At 40.9% G+C, this 23,082-nt stretch overlaps 1 protein-coding gene across 4 annotated transcripts in view; it reads left to right on the forward strand.

The window, feature by feature from the left end:
• The window catches only part of LOC138516177 (cilia- and flagella-associated protein 337-like), a 716,411-nt gene that overhangs the window by 389,220 nt on the left and 304,109 nt on the right, over positions 1–23,082 (forward strand). For all 4 annotated transcript variants that reach the window (XM_069631108.1, XM_069631107.1, XM_069631105.1 and 1 more), the window contains exon 12: positions 17,510–17,612. In XM_069631108.1, coding sequence (XP_069487209.1) covers positions 17,510–17,612 — 103 coding nt within the window. The remainder of the gene's footprint in view (positions 1–17,509; positions 17,613–23,082) is intronic.

Here is a 23,082-nt window from a genome sequence, read left to right on the forward strand (position 1 = left end):
CTATGTCTAACCGAAGACATGAAGTTGTTTACTTGACCTGTTGCTGTAACTGGTCTAAGGAAACCAAAGCGGCATTTGGTCTAGTATTTCCCTTTGTTTTTGTATTTGCAACGACAATATTTTCCACATTTGTGTCTTTAAAATTGTAAAATGTATGCATGAAGATCACTCTTTGTTGCTTCTGATGGAATTTCACAAGTGACATATTTTTCGATAAACTGTAAAACAGTGGCATCACTGTCTTGACCAAATTTAGGAGCATCTTTAATCCATGGTGGTGCTCCTCTGGCTTGGTATTCTTTTCTCCAAAAGAAGTGTTGCACTTCTCCGAGGGGAGGAACAGTTTTATTACAAATAAAGTGTAGCATAGCAATGAAGCAATGATGGAAATATCTTGAAACATTAACAGGATCTAGAGAGCAAATTTCTCCAGGTGTTAGTATATCTATGTTTGTTTTGTTTTTGTTTGATATGCGTAGGAAATCATGTAAATCTTCCCATGCATATTCTGCACAACTTAACGTAACAAACAAAGTGGGTGGGCCAAGGTTTCTTATCATACAACGTACATCTCTGTGACTTCGGAACCAGTACTCTTTAGTACCAGACATGTTTGCTAACAGATTTGTAATGCTTGATTGTAAAACCTCATATTTTTCTTGCACTTTTTGTAGTAATTGCGTAGCTGACATATTTTGAAAATGGGTACCTGATTTCAATGTGTGTGCAACTCCGTAGCATAGAGTTGCTAGTTCACTTCCAAAGACTAGGTGGAATATGTATTCCACATTTTGTCTAAATCTGGGATCTTCAGAATACATTCGTAACGAGTGGTAATCTGATGCTCTTCTCTGAGTGGGTCTATCATCGTACCTTCCTCCTTTCTCAGTAGGAAATAATAGAGCAAAAGCACATGCTTCTATACTTTTTCCCATATGCTGATTGGTGATCCTTTGGTTTGTCGCATTTGGTTTGTTTCTAGTGCATCATCTATGGTGTCTTTAGAGTGTAATGGATGAATTGTATAATGGTCTAAAATATTGGATACTCTAGCAGGATCTAGAAGTTCAAATTGACCAGTTTTTGGTGACTCTTGAATTATTTCAGTCGTTTCCCTCAGGTTTTCTTCAATATTAATTTCTTTGAAGTATTCATTATTGTCTTTTAGATATTGCAAGGCTTGTCTAACTTTATGTAAGTCTACGAGTTGTTGCCAATTTTTTTTGTCTTTTGTAGGTACACCATTTACTAAGACAATTAAAGATTGCTCTATTGGACGTTGCACTCCCAGAGTGTGTACATTTTCTTTCAGATCTAATGGTAAATAAACTACTTTGCCAGGAATGCCTTTCACTAATTCTGATAGAGGTAATTTTGCTGTTTTTGGTTGAAGGTGTATTATTGCTTGAAATGGATGCACTGTTTGAATTATGATGCTCTCATATAAATTGAGTTGTTGCATGGGTTTTGGTAGTGGGAATATTTCTAAGTTATTTGTGATAGCACGTGAAGGAGTTTGGTTGTTGTCAGGTTTTGCAGGGCAGTAACTGCAAAGTATTAAGGGGTCATTTATTTTGTATTTGTTTTCTGCAATAAGGTAGAGAGCTAATTCAAACCATGTGGAATCTTCATTGCCTTCTATTTTGTATGTTATGTCTACAGTTTTTGTGCTACTTTTATAAAATAAGTTCTGCGGCAACACACACACACATGGTTTGGTACTTCAGCGGATGTACTTTTAAATTTTAGTATTTCTTTTTTGTATGTGTGCAGTAGAAGGTTGCCATTTTTTAGAATTGTTCCTAGTCTGTTGTAAAGCTATTGCATTTTGTAAGTGGCTTTCACTTCCAAAATATTTTCTCTAGATATAGCTCTATTTCTTCGAGTAGGTCTTTGGCTGTACCATGTAGAAGATTGTTATTTAAATTGTCTAATGCTAAAGCTGGACTTTTAGCATAGTACAGTTGATGGGCTAGATTTCTTATAGTGAATGATGTGTTGATATCATTTTGATATTATGAAAGGTGTTTTTGCAATTAGGTCCTGAAATGCAGGCTAATGAATGTCCTTGTAGTCCTGTGTGTTTGCGCACTGGACAGGTATCCATATTTTGTAGAAGTTTCATTTCAAATTTGTCTTTGCCTTTTACATATTGATTCAGGAAGTGGTGTAAAAATTTGAAAGATTTTTTGTCAATGTTACACATTGAGGTGCACGGCCATTTGTACACTGGACGTTTTGGTTCAGTCTGATAGAGAGGTGATACTGAGTTTTCTGGGGATATTTTTGTGAGCAGCGTTTCTTGTTCCATAATGGTATTATTAAGTTTTTCATACCATCGTCCACTGCTATGTATGGCAATTGTGTTTGTTTGCTTTTGTTTGTATGCTTCTTCATTGAAATATGGTTCTGTGCTCGTGGTGTGACTCCATTCACCTCCACAAATATTTAAGAAGTCATTTTTGTTGACATTCTGTTTATTGAGAAGTCTTTTTTGTAATTTAATAGTTAGTTTTATTAGTGGTTTCATTCTGTTTAACACTAAAATAAATAACTTCCTTTTGCGAAGGATTGCACTGTCTATGAGAGCTTCTAAGATACATTTTCTACAGTAGGTTTTAAGGGTTGTGCATGATTTCTCTCCTGTTTTTATAAGATTCTGAAGGACTCTGTGGCGAAACATTTTTTGTAAAATACTTTTTTTGGTATAGTTACTTGCCACTACATCAAGATTTATAGGAGCAGTGTTAGTAGTAGTGGTAGTTGAATTCGTGTTAATCACTTTCTGTTTCATTTTACATTTTGAAAGAGGAGGCAAAGTTTTTGTTCCTGGAAGCTTGTTTTGTTTCGCTTAATGACTCTATTAGATCTTTTGTTGGAACTTTTTGTACAAATTCTGCTACAGATGAATGCTTATTTTGGACACTTTTATTTTCATTTGCTCTATTTCTGCGTTGCTATCTACGGACTTGCTTTTTGGTAGGCATTCTTTGGTGTCTGATGAAAAAAAAAGAAGGTATGGGTTGGGCTGTTCTGCAATGTATGTGTGCTGTGTGCATGAGTGTCCGAGTATGATGGTAAGGATGTATGTGGTGGTGTGTGATTGTGCATTGGGCAGCTACAACTATTTGGTAAGGCTATTTTTGTATTTGTGTGTTACTATACTGGGGTTCAGATGACAGTAGAAAGTAAACTAGTGGTGAGGAGAATCTCTAATACTAAATCTAATGGTATAGAATTAAAACAGTTCTTTGTTCTGCAATACTAACATTCTAGGGGCTGATTTATTAAATTTGTGCACCGAAAAACGGGATTTGTGCGCCAATCTGCCTGCAAATCCCTGTTTAACAAATGGGGATTTGTGGGCAGAATGGTGCACAAATCCCCTTTTTTCAGTGCACAAATTCCATGAATCAACCCCACAGTGTGTTTCACTAACAGTAAGAATAATATGGTAGTATTGTACTTACTTTTTTTGTTTGGAATGAGCAGGTTTCTTCTGAGTTGTTGTTTGTACTTCAGATGCTGCTGCTTTTCAGGAGAGTGGTCTTCACTGCAATTGTAAAAGAAAGAAGTTAGTAATTTTGTGTGTTTATAGCACTGATGTTAATTTAGACGTTGATTTGTATGTTTTTGTAGTAGTATTGTTGTTTGATAACTGAACATAGTGTGTGCATGCAGTTTCCTTTGACTATGTGCAGTCTTTATATTTTACTTACAATATGTTAGTTCAACATGCTTTGCAAATGAGAGTAGAATACTAAGTTTATGAAACTCACTTGGTTTCTTAAGGCTGTGTTATTGTATATAAAAGGAGATAGAAGAAATGATGATATACTTGTTTTGCAATTTTTATAAAGGTAAATGGCAGAAACTGTATAGAAAAGCATAGAATGTATGCTTTTGTGAAGGTGTGGGTAATAAACCAGATGGATGTGATGTACAGGCAGTGGTGTTATTTCAGCTGGGAGCTTTTCAATGATAGTGTCTATTTGTGTGAGTGTATAAAGATGCATGAACTTATCAATGGCTGTGTGTAATTTTATAATTCACTACTAAGTGTTTTTCTACAATTATACTGTTATTTCTCCCATCTTTTAATATTATAATTTTTTAGATAGTTGTGTGTGTAAAAAAAGAATTTAGATAGCAGACAGGTGTGGAAGTGACAGTTGATTATAGCAGATGGGAAAAATAATAATAAGTTCATTTTATAGGTTATACAGGTTAAGTGGCAGTTACTCTGTTTATATGCATTTTGAAGAGTTGTACATGTACTCTGCATAAAATATGCATACCTGTAGCTTGTATTCATGCATATGGATATGCATGCAGCTGCAAGTAGAAATCTTGGAGACTTGTACAGTAGTTTTTGTTGTAGGTGCTTTCCATTGAAATGAGACTTGTACTCAGAGTGATCAACAGTACATTTGAAGTGCTGAACTCTGATGATGGAGTTAGATGTAGAGGTCTTGGATGTGATTGGTGGATGGTTGTGTGACTGCTTAGCTGTATCCAATGAGGGAATGGCACAAAGAGTGAAGTGGAAAGGGTAGAAGGGTGTAACGCTCACCTGAAAACTCTGCGGGAACCTTCTGGAACTCCAACTGACTTCTACCTTCCTGGGAACTAGACACTGAATTTCTGTGGAGAAAATAACAATTTTCCCTTCCTTAGTTTTCTCGCGTAAAACTGAAAGTCAAAACTGGTAATATGGGGCCAGCAAATATCTCACCTTGGTATTTAATTTGTTGAGCTCTCCATCCTGTTCTATACAGGGGCGCAAGTCCTGAAGAATGGGATACTGGATAATCGTTTCTTTTGAAAGGGACTAAAATGGCACTAAACAAATGACAGAAACCCTATGCTACTTGGACCTAAAGGGGGCATAAGCTGAGGTGTGATACAAGTGTAGAATGACAGAAAAAACTACCTCACTACACTACGGGACGGTAATGGAAAAACACCTTATTACAGAGCGTAATATGAACCTTAGTGTGACCAAAATTATCTGACTAGAAAATCAGCTTCCAAGACAAAACTCCACAGGAAAGGGCGCGAACCCGCTACAAACAACGTAATATCCTGAAAATGCGTGAGGAATCCGAATAACATTTATACACAATTTCAATGTATCAGATAAGGCAACACAAACGGAGCAATTGCATTTGCACTTAATCGGTGTACTTGCGTGAGAGAAAACTGCTACGAACTGAGAGATGAGGAGACCGCTATGACAGGACTGAGCCGGGAACGGCAGCAACTGGAAAAAACACAGGAAGGGAGCTGATAACTAATTAAAGTTACTCAAGGAATGTATGGAATAAACTGTGGACAAGGTCTATTGAGCGGTGACAGGGAACGGAGGTACGCGGCGAGCGTTCAGTCTGAACTCAGACAAACGACGCGAAGCGCGAGCCTCCTGAGGGGCGGGGCTTAAATAGCTGGCACATGAAAACAACTAGACCCGCTAACTAACTGACCCAGAGGCACCACCTAGCGGCCATTAAAGAAACTCAACTAACCATTAATATGGGGAGTAAGAATCAATAACTAGCTAGGGCAAATAAATTCCCTATAAACCTGCAACTCTTAGGACAAGTATGGGAAACTAAACTAACGTGTGGTCATGACAGTACCCCTCCTCAAGGACTCTCCTCCCGGCTTATTGGGGTGATTCTGATGAAACCTTTTTAACAATCTAGTGGCATGTATGTTTTCTTTAGGTTCCCAGGATCTATCTAAGGGACCGTAACCCTTCCAGTCAATCAGATAAAAAACCTTGTGCCTGACCATCTTGGAGTCTAACATATCCTTCACTTCATATTCAGATTGATTGTCTTCAAACTCAACGGGAGCAGGAGCTGGTTCTAAACGAGTATCTGGCGTTACTGGTTTCAGTAAAGACACATGAAAAACTGGATGAATTCGCATCTTCCGAGGAAGGGTCAATTTCATTGCCACTGGGTTGATGATGGCTTCTATGGAGAACGGACCCAAAAATCGAGGAAGAAATTTCTTTGAACCTTTCAACATCAAATTTCTGGAGGATAGCCACACAGAGTCTCCAATTTGAAACCTAGGAGCTGCACTTCGATGGCGGTCAGCAAACTTCTTCTGACTTTCTTTGGCTGCGGACAAGCTAGCTTGAGCCCTAGTGTGGGCCGTAGAGATGAATTCATGGAGAGTTTTCACAGCAGGCATCTCTAAAGGTTCTGGAGGGTCAAAGGCTGAAGTTCGAGGATGTCTGCCATGTAATGTATAGAATGGAGTAAGCCCAGTAGAGGAATGAGTTGAATTGTTGTAAGCATATTCTGCCACCCACAATATATCCAACCAAGAGTCTTCTGTTTGGTGAAGCATGCATCGTAAATACTGTTCTAAGGTCTGGTTGGTGCGCTCCGTCTGACCATCGGTTTGGGGATGATGGCTGGTGGATAGTCGAACATCAATCTTGGCCAGAGCACAACATTGCCTCCAAAATTTAGAAACAAATTGACTACCTCGGTCTGAGATTACAATGGAGGGAAAACCATGCGTTTTAACAATATTCTCCAGAAATATCTTGGCCAATCCAGAAGCTGTCGGAGGTCCTTGGACTGCGATAAAATGTGCCATCTTGGAGAATAAGTCAACCACCACTAGAATGGTGTCAAAACCCCTACATGGAGGAAGATCGGTAATAAAATCCATTGACACGGTATGCCAAGGACTCGGTGGAACATCCAAAGGTTGAAGAAGACCGGCCGGTCTTTTCTTAGTATTCTTATTTTGTGCACAGGTTCCACAGGTTTGAATAAATTGAATGACATCTTTGCGCCATGTAGGCCACCAGTAGTGTCTCTTGATTTTTTCCAAGGACTTGGTGACCCCTGGATGTCCCTCAATCAAGGAGCTATGGTAGTTAGCAATCACTTGTCTTCTCAATTCTTCAGTAGGTAGGTACAAGCGATTTTGATAATGCGGGATATCCTCCTGCAGGGTGAATTGATCGCCTCGATTTGTCCAGGTAAGCAGCTCTTCAGGAACCACATTCCTCTTGACTTCCTTCAGCAGTTCTTCATAAAAAGGGTCTGGAGTGTTTAGCAATCCTAAAACCCTGTCTCCAGCAATGATGTTGTTTGGAACTTGGGGAACAAAGGTCTCATCTTCATTGCCAATCCGGGACAAGGCGTCGGCCTTCCCATTTCGAACTCCTGGCCGAAAAGTGATGACAAAGTCGTACTCTGCGAAGAATAAAGCCCATCGCAGTTGTCTAGCCGATTGGGCCTTGACTGAGCGGAGATACTGCAAGTTTCGGTGGTCAGTAAGGATGGTGACTGTGTGTTGGGCACCTAGCAAATAATGTCTCCATTCCTTTAAGGCGCACTTGATTGCCAACAGTTCCCTGTCTGTAATGGTATAATTTCGTTCTGCAGTTGAAAATTTTTTCGGCCAAAACGTCACTGGATGCAAAACTTGAGTCTGTGGATCTCGTTGCGACAAAACGGCCCCCATGGCAGCACTCGAGGCATCTGTCTCTACAATAAAAGGTAAGTCAGGACGTGGATGTCTCAAAATAGGAGCCTCAGTAAACTTGGACTTGAGAGTCTGAAAAGCAATGGTGGCCTCTGGGGTCCAGGCAAACTTCTGGTTCTTTTTAAGCAAAGACGTGATTGGATGAACCAACTGCGAGAAATTTTCCACAAATCTTCTATAGAAATTTGCAAAGCCTAAAAAACTTTGGACTCCTTTCACCGAAGTTGGAACTGGCCATGAAAGAATTGCCTCTACCTTCCGAACATCCATTTTCACTCCTTGAGAGGACAGCACATACCCTAGAAACTCTACTTCAGGAACATGAAATGAACACTTTTCCATCTTCACAAAAAGGGAGTGCTCTCGCAATATTTTCAAAACTGCTGAAACGTGATTCACATGTTCCGAGGGGGTTGCTGAAAAGATCAAGATATCGTCAATATATACTACTGCGCAGACATCAAGCAAATCTTTCAAAACGTCATTCATAAAGCACTGAAATGCTGCTGGAGCGTTGCATAACCCGAATGGCATGACTTGGTATTCGAAGAGGCCAAACTTTGTGCGAAAAGCAGTCTTCCACTCGTCGCCTTCCTTCACTCGGATCAGGTGATACGCTCCTCTAAGATCCAGCTTGGTGAATATCTGAGCTCCTTTAATTTGGTCCAGCAAATTTGAAATGAGGGGAATAGGATATCGATTCTTGACAGTAATCTGGTTGAGTGCTCGGTAATCAATGCAAGTTCTGAGATCGCCCTCTTTCTTGGCAACAAAAAAAAGAGGCGAAGCAGCAGGAGACTTAGAGGGTCGGATGAAACCGTTGGCTAAGTATTGGTCTAAGTATTTCTTTAGGTGAGCATCTTCTTTCTCCGTTAGTGAATAAATCCGACTACACGGAATTTCACTTCCAGGAAGAAGATCAATCTGACAATCATAGGGCCGATGTGGAGGAAGCTCCTCGGCCAATTTCTCTTCAAAGACGTCTCGAAATTCTGCATACTCGGGAGGTAGTAAGCCGATGACTCCTAACGTTGATACAGAGACCTTCTCCATTAAACGGGAATCACCCTGGGTGTTTGTTTTACAGCAAGATTCTCTACACTCAGCAGCAAAGGTCAAAGACCGAGTTCGCCAATCAATCCTTGGGTTATGTTTCTCCAACCAGGGTAAGCCAAGTATAATTTGGAGTTGAGGAGCGCTAATAAGGTCGAACGTGATTCTCTCTTCATGCTTTCCCTGACAACACATAATAAGGTTCTCCGTGCATTGAGTAACAGGACCTGAAGCCAAAGGCGTACCATCGACTGCTGATACATTTTCAGCTTCGTGCTTGTTCACACGAGGAAAACCCGCCCTAGTTGCCAAGTCGATATCCATATAATTCCCAACTGCTCCACAATCGATGTAGGCTTGCAAAGTCTGCATTCTGGTGGGCTGTTTCGTACTGGATAAGGTAATGGGAAAAACAAAATGTGAGGTCACCAAACCTTTCTCCATGCTCGACAAGTTGACCTCTACACTTGTCGGGCACTGGAGTTTTCCGAATCCGAGTCCTTCTTGTCTGGGTTAACACCTCCAATAGGCTTCCTGGAAGGTTTAATAGGACACTCCTTGAGAAAATGACCAGCTTTACCACAATAAAGACACAGCTATTGTTGGCGTCTCTTGTCTCTTTCAGCTTGTGATATCGGTCCTCTGATGGCTCCCAACTGCATGGGTTCAACGGAACTCTCTGAACTGGTTCTCAACTGATTTTCCTTGGGGCGCACAAAATAAGTTCTGTTTTCTGAACGAGAGCGATCCATTCTTCTGTCTTGCAATCTTTGGTCAAGTTGTACCGTTAGATCAATGAATTCTGCAATTCCTTCTGGAGGATTCACCACCTGAGCCAGGACGTCCTTCAATTCATTACGTAATCCTCTCTGAAATAAGGTGGTTCTTTTTTCTGTGGGCCAATTTGTTTCTGCCACCAATCTGTTGAAAGTTGCTACATATGCCAACAATTCCTGGTTGCCTTGGCGAAGTGAAAGCAACTCATTATCCAGAGCCTGACCCTGAGCATGACGTGCAAACAATTTCTCCATCTCCTTCTGAAAATCTGCAAGATTTCTCAAAATCGGATCATCCCTATTTACTAACGGGATTGACCAATCAGCTGCATAACCACCCAAATAGGATAATATAAACGCTACCTTGGCCTGATCAGAAGGAAATACCCCGGGGCGGCAGAGGAAATGAAGCTGGCATTGGTTGAGAAAAACCGCAAACTTCTTAGGATCTCCTAGAAAGCGTTCAGGAGGAGCTAATGGGATATTGCCGGGAACAATTACCTGAACCGGTGAGGGAGGCGTGACTGAAACGGGGGCAGAAACACTGGCAGAAGGCAAGGGAGTTTGACCCGCTTGGGCTTGCAACATCTGACGAGCTACCTCCTCAGTGCGATCCCGGTTAACAATTAATTCTCTCCGGAGAGCACTGGTTTCTGAGCGGGCTGCATGGACCTCAGCCCTTAGTTCTCCCAATAACTGAGCCAACTGGTCTACTTCTGGAGTTTCCATAATGTCCAGGCAGAGTATTTTTTCAAAGTGGCTTCGCATTCTGTAACGCTCACCTGAAAACTCTGCGGGAACCTTCTGGAACTCCAACTGACTTCTACCTTCCTGGGAACTAGACACTGAATTTCTGTGGAGAAAATAACAATTTTCCCTTCCTTAGTTTTCTCGCGTAAAACTGAAAGTCAAAACTGGTAATATGGGGCCAGCAAATATCTCACCTTGGTATTTAATTTGTTGAGCTCTCCATCCTGTTCTATACAGGGGCGCAAGTCCTGAAGAATGGGATACTGGATAATCGTTTCTTTTGAAAGGGACTAAAATGGCACTAAACAAATGACAGAAACCCTATGCTACTTGGACCTAAAGGGGGCATAAGCTGAGGTGTGATGCAAGTGTAGAATGACAGAAAAAACTACCTCACTACACTACGGGACGGTAATGGAAAAACACCTTATTACAGAGCGTAATATGAACCTTAGTGTGACCAAAATTATCTGACTAGAAAATCAGCTTCCAAGACGAAACTCCACAGGAAAGGGCGCGAACCCGCTACAAACAACGTAATATCCTGAAAATGCGTGAGGAATCCGAATAACATTTATACACAATTTCAATGTATCAGATAAGGCAACACAAACGGAGCAATTGCATTTGCACTTAATAGGTGTACTTGCGTGAGAGAAAACTGCTACGAACTGAGAGATGAGGAGACCGCTATGACAGGACTGAGCCGGGAACGGCAGCAACTGGAAAAAACACAGGAAGGGAGCTGATAACTAATTAAAGTTACTCAAGGAATGTATGGAATAAACTGTGGACAAGGTCTATTGAGCGGTGACAGGGAACGGAGGTACGCGGCGAGCGTTCAGTCTGAACTCAGACAAACGACGCGAAGCGCGAGCCTCCTGAGGGGCGGGGCTTAAATAGCTGGCACATGAAAACAACTAGACCCGCTAATTAACTGACCCAGAGGCACCACCTAGCGGCCATTAAAGAAACTCAACTAACCATTAATATGGGGAGTAAGAATCAATAACTAGCTAGGGCAAATAAATTCCCTATAAACCTGCAACTCTTAGGACAAGTATGGGAAACTAAACTAACCTGTGGTCATGACAAAGGGCTGTCCAAGGGTTATGCACTCAGAGGACACCGCGGCTGTCTGCGGACAGGGCATGCCACATCCGGGGTGTGTAGTGAAGATGGCAGGGGTGGAGAAAGTCAGGGTGTTGGTGGTTGGAGATATGTTTGTGAAGGGTTTACAGCAGTATGCTCAATGCAGGCATGTGGCAAACAATTTTGATATTAAAGGAGTGGAGGTGGTGAGGAGCACTGTGCCTGATCGCAATGTACAGGGAATTGTACAAGTTTGTGAAGATATGGGCAGGATGAACAGTCCCCATGTGGTAGTTTTGCACTGTGGTGCTTTGCATTTGGACTATGTCAGTGCCCCTACTTTGTTGGCAGATTTGGAACACTTGGTTATAGCAGTAATGAACCTCCTTCCAAATGCCAAAGTTATTTTTTCTGGATTAGTACCTAGGGTAATATGGGACAATAGTTCTGTTTTTTGTCCTCAGCAAAACATTGCTAGGTGTGCAATCAACCGAGGCATGTGTGCTTTCATGCTTAGAGCTGGTATGTTCTTCTGTAATAATGAGTATATTGATTCCAGTAATGCTGTTTATTTTAAAGAAGATGGCATTTCTTTATCTTTTATGGGAAAGGCCATGCTGTTTTGGAATGTAAGGATTGCTTTGGAGATGGTTATGTGAAGAATTTAGGAGTAAAGTAAGAAAAAAAAGAAAAAAATACAAAATAACAGGTGTCTGTCAAGCATCTACAAAAAAAACAAAAAAAAAGGCTCTTTTCAGAGCCAACCTCAAAGGAGAAATGGGGCACACCATTTAAATTTAAATTCACCACACTCAGATTTTTGATATGTCCGCGGACATGGTTGTAGTCTGCGGACACCGCGTTTTACATACAGGGATTTTGGGGTGGAGAGGCATGCAAATGAGAATGAGTAGAGCAAGGGATTGGTCAATAAAGTTTACTGGGTGTGTCATGTAAGGAGAGAGTTTGTCAGAAAGTCTTTTTCCTGAGAGAAGAACAGATAGCTATGGCTGTGTGTTTCAGAAAACAGATTATCTGGATTTTGGGAGACTCATGAATACATTGGTTGGAGGTGCATGCGCAACACTGTGGAGTAGCTGTAAATCTTGGATTCCCTCATGTGGAAGTGCATTAGCATGGAGTGCGTGGAATGAAGTGGCTGGACTTGGTAACTCTCTGTGCTACTTTGGAGACATAGCATCAACCAGACATAATTATAATTCATTGTGAAGGGAGCAGTTTAGGACATGTGTCTGGAATTTCTTTGCAATTTGCAATGAAAGAAGGACTTGGGAAGGTCATGGACATATTTTCCAAATTCCCAAGTAATTTTTTCTCGTATTCCACAGAGACAAATGTGGCTGCGTTCTTCTTCGGTTGGTCCACAAATGGAGAAAGCGAGGCGCAATGTCAATAAGGCTGTTTGTGCCTTTTTAAGAGATGTTGGCATGCCCTCTTTTGACAATGAAAATATTATGTTTCATAGCACATACATTTTTTTGCAGAGATGGAGTCCATCTTACTTATGCTGGCAATCAGATGTTTCTGAGAAATGTACAAAATGCATTGCAACCTTTTTTGGAATTACAGCAATCCATTTTGCAGTAGGTGTTCACCATTTGAAGTTTTTCAAACACAAAAAACACCACCAATAGGCTGTTTTTCAGAGCCAGCACTTCCCCTCAGAGAAAAGTGCAATGGTTTTAATAGGGCAGCTCCCCAAAATGTTATATGTCCACGAACTGTCCGCGGACTTCTAAAAAATGCACATGTCCCTGCTCCATTTAAACTTTGAAAGGCGGCTCTGAAAAGAGCCTTTTTTTTGTTTTTTTTGTTTTATATTTTTTAAACACAACACACATTTGTGATGTCATCTTTGATGTCCTGGGTGTTAGTCTTAGCAATGCAAGTCGGTGGCGCAAGTTATGGTTGCTTAGCATGCCATAACTAGCGAATTTCAGGTTTTTTTCAGTTTTACTTTGAACAATAACGTCCCGTTTAACAAAGTTTTTTTACTGACTTTCATAGGTTTTTAGTAGCGCAACTTAACCATAACGTCTCTTTAGCAAAATTTTTTTTACTGAATATACATATATATATATATATACTTCCATCAAACACAATGATGGCCTGCGGGCATGTGAACATTTTCTTCACACAAGGTCCGTGAACTTTTTATCACACAGCAAAATGATATTAGACATGATCCATCTTTGTCTGACAAACAATTACTTCCTGTTTAACAGAGAATTTTATGTACAGCTTCAGGGCACAGCTATGGGGACTACATTTGCTCCTTCTTACGCTAACTTGTTTATGGGTTGGTGGGAAAAGTTTGTTGTTTGGAGTACAGAGAACAATTGTTATACAACCAAAATAATACTCTGGTTGCGGTAATTGGATGATTGATTCATCATTTGGGACGGAACAAGGTTCGTCCAGAAATTGAATACCAATGAATTAAATATCCAGTTTACAGAGAGCTACAACAAGACTATCGTGTATCTGGATATTCTTGTTAAGGTGGCTCAGGAAGAACTTGTCACTGAACTTTATAGGAAGCCAACAAGTTCGAATATACTGCTACACTCCAAAAGCAATCATCCCACCGCCCTTAAATGGAGCTTACCATATGGTGAATTTATTCGCATCAGAAGAAACTGTTCAAAGTTGGAGACATTTGATGCAGAGTGTGCACGCATGGCTTTGAAATTCAAACTGCGTGGATATCCAAAAAGAATACTCCTCACTTTTAATAACTAAAGTTTTGCCACTGTCAGATATATGTAACAGTGAGACTCGACTCATCCTCACTTATGGCAAGACTTCCCAGCATATACAGCAGATCATCCGGAAACATTGGCATGTCTTACAGCTGGATGAACATTTGGGAGGGATCTTGGGATATAGGATGAATATTACATTCCGACATTCTACCTCCCTAAAAGATAATCTAGTCTCCAGCTTTATGAGCTCTTTGACTCCATTTACTGGCCTAACTTAGCTCCACACACCAACCGCAGGCTTTTACAAGTGCAGGAAATGCAAGGCCTGCCAGTATGCCAAAGATGTCTCCAATTATGAACATCCCATTTTGGCGAGGAGCATCTCAATAAGATCCCAAATCACTTGTGACACTGAGTACGTGATTTACATGCTCGTTTGTCCCTGTGACAAGTGGAATGTTGGGAGGACCATAGGAAGGCTAAAGCTGCGCATGCTCCAGCATATTCGGCCCATTAAGAATGTGGATCCAACATACCCCATGGCTGTGCATTTTAAAGAAGTACACAATGGAAAGCTGGATGGCTTTACATTTTTTGGTATTCACACAATAGCCAAACACCCAAGGGGTGGGAATAGAGAATTGGCACTTAGAAAATTGGAAACTAAATGCATCCTGGACCTAGAAACGAAAAAACCAAGAGGTCATAATTTAGATGAAGAACTCTACACCTTTTTAGGGACTTAATAATGATGGACAAGTTCATTAACATGATCATTTTTTGCAATATAGATGTTCTTCACCTCTACGAGATGCTTTTTTATCATCTGCCATTTCTCATCCATACTTTGCTTGCATCCATCCAGCTTTGTTTATAGTATCACCTAATGCTTGGTTTTATATATGAACTCTGCTTGAAGCATTTGTTATGATATTCTATTGCTGCATTGTTTGTTTTTTCCATTATTTTCTTCTCTCCCTTTTCCCTTTCTACGGTCAAGTCTTTAATTGCCTTTGGTCACATATGTTTTCCTTTGGGCTGTGGGTTTGCTTGTGCTTGCTTTGTTTATGCACAGGGGACACCTTTATGGCTTACACCTCAGGTTGGTTTATAGTGATTCTCTTATATTGACATTCCCAGCATACCCCTGTCATATCATATTATAGGATATTATTTAGTATAGCTTTTTAGAACTTGAGAAATATCTATTTCTCTTGATTTTTTATATTCTAATTTTGTTCCTCTGGGAGTGCACAAAGGCTAAAACACATTGGGATATATACTTGAGTCTCTCTCACTTTTAATGATTACTCTTTTAGACTCCTTAACATTGGCAGGCTCTCGCCGCATTAATTAGATATCAACACTGTCACAGTGCTGTTCATTTTAGTAAGCTGCTATATGTATATATTTTTTAAGGACTGGGCATGAGGCCCCATACTGTAGGGATTAAATATGTATATGAGATTCTAGTAGAGTAGAGACGAAAGCAAGATCACATTATCTAATATCTTGGTCTTTGCAGTGTTGGTTCTTGTGGTAGCATCATATGGACATAGCTATTATTTTTTTGCTTATTTGCACAAGTCATAATGTTTACAATCGAAGTTTACAGGCACTAAGCACTTTATTGATTTGTAAATACTGAACTGGGAGTAACAAATTCCAGTTAGATGCTGCTTTGCATATTTGCACCAGTCAGATTGTTTACAGTGTAGCTTTGTACCGGCACTATGCACTTTATTCACTGATGCTTTCCTCAGTCCTTGAACACTTCCACACAAGCGCGGCCAGCAATTTGGCCACGTGTATATAAACAAAGGCCATGCTTGTGGGAATTATTTGTGTCAGCAGCAACAATGGGCGGCACAGTACAGCGTTCCTTTCTGCACACATAATTGGAAATAACCAGAGATAGATTACAACGCTGGTATCTATGGCATGCATGGATAGCTAATGTACGCTTAATAAAAAGTGGCAACTTACTATGGGATATATTTTGCACTAAGCATAAGTATTTCTCTAAGCAAATCCGCTATACGAATTTTCCACATTGTTTGTGAAAATGCGAATTGTTTAAATGTAAAGCAGTATGATTTGAACATTTTTATTAGCTTTCAGCAATTACGCTGTTCATTGCATGTGTAAAGATGTCTGTCATTGTGGATTTAAAGAAGTACTAAGCTTCAAATGGAGACACTCTATCTGGAGTCAAGGTGATAGAGTCTGATGAGCTTTTTAAAGTCACCTTTACTATGTTTGCACTTCTAACATGATCATGTGGTGTGTGCACAGCAAAACGCGTTGTTTCTTGTCTTTTTCCTTGCCATGCTGACTTATAAAGAATAAAAGGATTTCTCAGTCTGGGCTTGCTCTGGTGTTCCTGCCTCTTTCCTGGTTCTATCATGGATCAGGGTATTGGTTTTTCTTGAATATATATATATATATATATATATATATATATATATATATATATATATATATATATATATATATATTAGGTATGTTTCCGTATCCAGCTGATGCAATTTCTCAGTGTTAGGTTGCCTTCTGCTGTCCAAATGGCAAAGTGCACCCAGTTCAACAACAGCTACCATTTCAACAAACAGAATGAGCACTGTTCTACGCGGTCACCTTCACCTTCCACTAAGGCAAACATTCAGAAATTACTTCTTTCCACCCCCACTTCTCCACACAGGGCACTCGGTTCCAGTGTCAATGAGCAGTTAATCACCGGCTCAATGTTTCAGTCTCTAAAGAGCAAAATGCTGTAGGTTGAATGCCTCCTCACAAGCTAAAAGTGAAAGTAGGTGCTGTAATTATGCTACTACACAATCTTAAGCCATGACAGGGACTCTGCAATGGAACAAGGTTGTCAATTACGCATCACCAAAGACACATCATAGAGGCCTGTGTGATCAATGGAACTTAGTTACTATTCTTGTATCGCACATACCTCTCATTCCATCTGATACGTTTAGCCTTTTCAATGACCACTAATAAGTTACAGGGACCTACACCCCCCTTCCTGGAAACGATTGGTGGTAATTATGAATTACCAACCTATATTGACATTTAATATATGCTAGAATGGTGTATGCTATGCCAGGGACAGCTAGTTAAGATATAAACTTTCTTAAAAAATCTTATTAAATTTATTTTACCACCCACATTGGCTCCCTCAAGTATTAACTTCCAAGTTGACTCTGTATTTAAAATAATAAAATCCTCCAAATATTTCACCAAACATGTTCCTCTCAATACAGTTAGATTCTTACAGTCAAGACTCAAACGCTGAAGTGTTTCAATCTGAGTGCCTTTACACAACCTACACAACCTTTCCTCTCTGGCAATGTTTTGTCTTGCCCCAAGGATTTTGTTAGTGCCCAATAAATTCAGCCTGATTATTAAAAAGGAGTTCCTACGAATGGCTTTGGGAAATTCAATGACTTTTTGTTTATATAATCCAACAGGCATTTTTCAAGGCAGAGCACGAGATGTTATATAAGGTTTTGTGACTTTTGTTCTATATTCTTCTCTGAATCATACCCTGCTATCTTCTTATGCATCATGCCTTCTGTCTTCTTTCTGCAGGGAGGCACCTCCTAGCAACATGCTAGTGTCCCACCTTCAACCTGTCCTCTGCTGCAAGTACATCCAGCTTTCCCGGCAAGTCATCAGCTGCTGTGAGGGATCTGTAAGTAACACTGCATTGGGAAATGTGGCGTGATGGAGTAAGGAGTCAGAGAAAGATGTGACATTTCCACTGTGATCTTTATTTAAATAATGATGAAAAAGGCCTATCTTTACCTATCCCTAAAGGGTTTTTCTCTACCTAACTAAATAATAACATCAGTGTGATTGTCAAATTCAAAGTGTCTGTCCTCTGTCCAAACTAGCCTACAATAGCCCTTCCACTAACAAAAGACATTAACATAAATAGTTCAAGGAGAATGACTCCCTTCTCCTGGTTCAATGGGATCACCCCTATGGGTGTATTTACGATGGTCTTTGGTAACAGTTCAGTTTCTGCACTTGTAGAAAACACCAGGTCCAAATGTTCAGCAACAGTTACCTTCTCCTGGCTATCTTAGTCAGTTTCTTGGCTGCTGTTTCGTAACGTTCTGACTTAGTTTCTAATTCAACAATCATATGGAAAAACCAGGAGAATTAATCCCTTCTCCTGGTTCAATTCGTTCAACCACTAATTATATATGGATAACTTCCTGCAACAGTTTTTATCAACCTTTGCAATTCCTCTCCGGCTTCTCTTAGGGCTTGCCTAAAGATCATATGCTCTTTTGGTTTCCAGTTATTCCTTGCTTTTCTTTATATTTTTCTTGTTGATAAGAGCAAGGGGAACTGTTCCCATAGTGTCCTTGGTTGTTTCTAACACTCTGACAAGGGGGACTTTTCTTGTGGTACTCTCTGGCCTTAGAGTCCCTCTTGAGTGTTGAGGGAGAATACTCCTGAAATGTTCTTCTCCTTTAATCTCTTTGACGCAACATAGACTAGGAAGATCACTTGTGCTTTAATCTCCACACTTGGTACGTCTGTCATAACTCTGGAGATGAGGGAGATTACTCCTTAGATTGCTCCTGAGGCTTTCTTTCCATCCAATATTCTTGTCCCCACTACTGACACGAGGGAGATTACTTCCAAAGAGAATCTTCACTTCTCTTGTTGGTCTCATGTTCAATCTGATTAAGGATGTTACTCCTGAGTATTGCTGCACTTCTCTTATTAGCTTCACACTCACTGTGATAAGAGAGATTACTCCCAAATGATTCTCCACTTCTCTATTAGTTTCACACTCACTGGGACGAGGGAGATTACACCCAAATGATTCTTCACTTCTCATATTGGTTTCACACTGACTGGGATGAAGGAGATTACCCAGAGTGTTTCTGTGCTTCTCTTACTGGTTTCACACTCACTGTGACGTGGGAGACTACTCCTGATGCTTTCCTAACACTCAGTATTTCTGGCAGAAAGACTGAGAAAGTGGAGATCACTTCTGTTACTTTTGTTACTTCGGGGACAAAGAATGAGACGAGGGTGATTACTCCCGATGCCTCAGTTATATTCAGCACCCTTTCCCCATCCACTGCCGGATCTCCCATGACTCCTGTTACCTCTTCTCTGCTGGGGACATGTGACCGGTTCTTCCTGGGGTGTTGGGTCACTGCGTTCCCACTGAACACTCTTCATGCTTCATGTTTTGTCCCTGCTGCTGTGCTTCAGCTCCGCTGGGTCTCCGGCCAGGTGGTATTTGCTCAGTTAATTGACCTCTCTGTCCACCTCCTCGAGGTCACACCACCGTTCCTGGGTTCCCAGTTTCCAGTCAGGCCTGTTCAGTATTGGGCAGCAAAGGACTTCTGCAACCTGCTGTCAGCGTCCCACCCGAGTGGAGGTTTGCTTCCGCGACATAGCTTCTTGCTTCCAGGTTTGAACTTCCTGGGTCTACCAGGCTTCACACCTGCTTCGTTTGTCATTGAGTTCATTCTACATTTTTATGTCAGAAAGCTGGGTCATCCCAAGAGAAGTGTCATAGCCCTTTGCTTGTGTCCATTGTGTATTCTTCACGCCTCCTTTGGGCCACCTCTTCCCAGTACCTTCTGTATACTTGGCAAAGGAGTAGCCTGTACTGTAATCTTTCTCTTCACAGTATTCTTTGAAGATGACTTGAGATCAAGATGTATGTTTGTTCGAGACTTCACTGTCTGGGTGGTATCAATTCTTACACAAATAAAGGAAGGAGTATTGAAATAACACACAGTAGTGCTTTCAGTGCTTTCAGATTGGTTCTCAACTGACTTTATCGGTTCCATAGTTTCAAGGGCAAGAGGGTTAGGAAGTTCAATCACGGATTTGAAGTTCGTATACCCATGTGGAGAGTCTCTCCCTGTGAGGTCCCGCTTTTCAGCACCCTTAGGGGGAATATTGCATAGCAGGCTCACCTTCCTAGCCTCACAGGGAAGGTTTCCCCCCTGGGGAGAAGTGACGTGATCCCATGAATCGTCACAACAACCAGCCTAGTTTCAGAGTTGCTCATAATTTTAACGTCATACAAGAAATCAGCTTTTGTATGTGCCCTAAGGTACGTTTTCTTAAATTTCATCAGTCCGAATAAAGAGAGGTGCATAGTTGCTGTGGACACTCATCATCATTATTTAGATTATGGTGGTCATTATAAGTTTTGCGGTATCCTGCCGGTAATACCGGTAGGATTCCAGGAAACTGACTTACCGTTTCCGCCACCTGATATCCCAGTATTACTGGGATATTACAGGCTGCGGAAAAAGCAGTCATTCCCCATTCCATGGAGTCCATTAAGTCTCCATGGAGGGTATTGCAAGAATTACCGGCACTGGTATTGCAAGTGCCGGTAATTGCTGCATTTCTTTGCCGGAGGGCCAGATTTACCTCAAGCTCTTGGCTGAAGGTAAATCAATGACCTCCCTGTCCCAGCAAACTTGTGTTTTCATGTTACGGTAAAAGTGCCAGTGTTGGAATTACTGGCACTTTTACCAGCATTTTTACCACACTGGGAAAACTGTAATGACCCCCTATGCCTACATTGGGACAGTGTTCAAATGGAGTACACCTGTGAACACAAAAACGCTTTTCTCAAGGAAGTACTGGGCACGATTACAATTCCTAGAGGATCCATTTTCATATGTAACTGTTGATGCACAACAACCTGTGGCTCAATCCTGTTTCCAAATCAAGTGTTTGAAAAGAGTAAACCCATGCTGGGAGCAGGATTGTGCTTGGGATATTGCAATCTATTATATACAGTGGCCTCCAGGAAGGACTCGAGATAATCATTTTTAGAAGCAAATTTGAAAGCTCGTTGGGCACCGTTTTTTGGAAGTCAAAATACTATCTCATCTTGGAAACATTTTACTCACGATCAAAAACAAATCTGTATTCTAACATAGAATCCTTTGAAAATGAAATTCTTCCAAAAACGAATACATGTTTCCAAGATGTGGTAGTGTTTTGTCTTCCAAAAAACAGAGCATGGCTTTTAAAACTGTGCCCATATAACTTTCAAACTTGCTTCTAAAAATGATTATCTTGAGCCCCTCCTGGAGGCCCCTGTATATGATAGATTGCAATATCCCAAGCACAACACTGCAAATTAAATGTAAAAACAATGTTGCATGCGCCTCCTGTTGATGTGCAATTCTTAAAGTACAAGTAAAACAGAGACGAATCCAGTGAATGCACTAATAGAAGAAAAAAGGGAAAGCATCCAACCTTGCTTCCAGGCCAGACTCTGATGGCACTGAAATAGCGATAGAAAAGTGGCCAACAGAGGAAACTGTGACTGAAGAAAGCTGGGCTGAAGATCTCTATATGGCCTTCACCTGGAAACTCCAGCTCTCCTACCACCTCCCCATGTCAGCCTCCGCTACCACCTGCCCCCGCGGAACAATGTTGGTGTAATATTACTGAGAGATATTGATAAAGTTAAAGAAGTTTATGGTGACTAGCCCATGCTCCATTTCTCAAAATGGAAAAGCTATTGGACAAGTGCCACATGATTACCTGACTCGTAAACTGGTCTTTGCCCATGAAATGTATCTGAATGTAATTACAACCCGCCGCAAGAGTCTGCTCTTTACGCAGTTCCAAATTAATATAATCCCCTTACCCTCAGCATCAGCCAGGTGGTCTAAAAATGATTCTGGTTTTTGCCCATTTTGTAAGAATTTTCACGAAACCATGTATGCTTTGTTCAAGTATGCCGCCCCTGTGGTCAGCTAACAAATATATGGATTTTGCGTGTTTAAGAAGTGAGTGCATTAGAAAGAGTTTAATGACATTGAATAACCTGAAAACTACTACTACCCAGGACTTAATTCTATGCGTAGCTAATTATTTAGATGGTGCAGGGTGTCTCAGGGCTAGATTTGTGAACACAAAAATTAATGTATATGATCTTTTATTTCTTTATATTGCCAATAGCGCAAACCTAGCTCAAGAGTAGTACTGTTGATTGAGGGAGAGGTGGACATTTATTCATCCATCAGGCATTGTTGAAAGAGACACTTTTGGATTGTTTTGCAGAAATGGAGGACGATAGGGGCATTTCGGGGGTCTACCAGGATTGAGTTGCAGATGGTGAGGGTGTGGCAGGAGGACTGCTTGCGATTCTTCTCTTTATGGGCTATCTTTGACTCTAACCTTTTGATACTTTTGCAACATAACTTGGCAGAGACTCCAGAGGTATAGATTTTAGCCATGAAGTATGTTGGTGTTCCGTTTGAAACTGCTTTGAGAATACTTTGTAGGTACTAGATGCAGTTTTGAATATGATCTTGGTGGGGAGGGGCTGCCAGTAAAGCCAGTGTTGAAGAGATATGGTCGAATTTGCAGGCACCTGAAATGAGGCAGATTGCAGTGTGGTGTACTGCTTTGAGCGGGGAGTAGCTGGAAACCCAGTAAGGAGGGCATTTCCCCCATCAATGTGTGAGATAACGAGGGCATGGCCTACCAAATGGAATTCATTTGGAGGAATTAAGGATTTAATTTTGCAGAGTGTGGGGAGCTGTAGCCATGTGGTTTGTGCCTTTTTGGCTATGTGCTTCTCAAGAAAAGGGTACTGTCAGAATTGAAGTCCAGGGATTAATCCTACCAGGCACATGTCATCCCGCCATTTGTATGGCAAGTCCCTTTTGTATTAATAAAAGGAATCCAAAGAGCCAAAAAATGCAATGCAGGAGAAATGATAACGCATTTATTGCAACTGCCAAGGCAGGGAAAGAATGTATTGCAACTGCCAAGCGAGGGAAATATCTAGCGGACATTCAAATTGTAGTAGAGTGAGTGCATGGTTTTATCGTGGTTACAGAAAACAAAAAGCAACAATTTGTTACAAGTTTCTTCAGTCATTGGCTTGTGTACGTTACAGTATATGTGTTTCCATACATTACACAACTTCATTGGCCTATTCTAAACATGTGGTAACAATGACATCTATGCTAGTTAACTCATGTCCCTGAAGTCATCTTCCTTCGCACGCTCCATGATTGGATGGTGCGTGTTAAAACATGTAACAGTCAGGTTTGGTTTTCTATTGGCTGTTCCAGGAGGAGTAGATGTGGACTGAGTAATCACAGAACTCTTGACCAATCGTAATGTGAGATGTAACAGTG

Source organism: Ambystoma mexicanum, chromosome 6q (genome assembly GCF_040938575.1).
Source record: "Ambystoma mexicanum isolate Mex_15411 chromosome 6q, UKY_AmexF1_1, whole genome shotgun sequence".
In the NCBI taxonomy this organism is placed as follows: Eukaryota; Metazoa; Chordata; class Amphibia; order Caudata; family Ambystomatidae; genus Ambystoma; species Ambystoma mexicanum.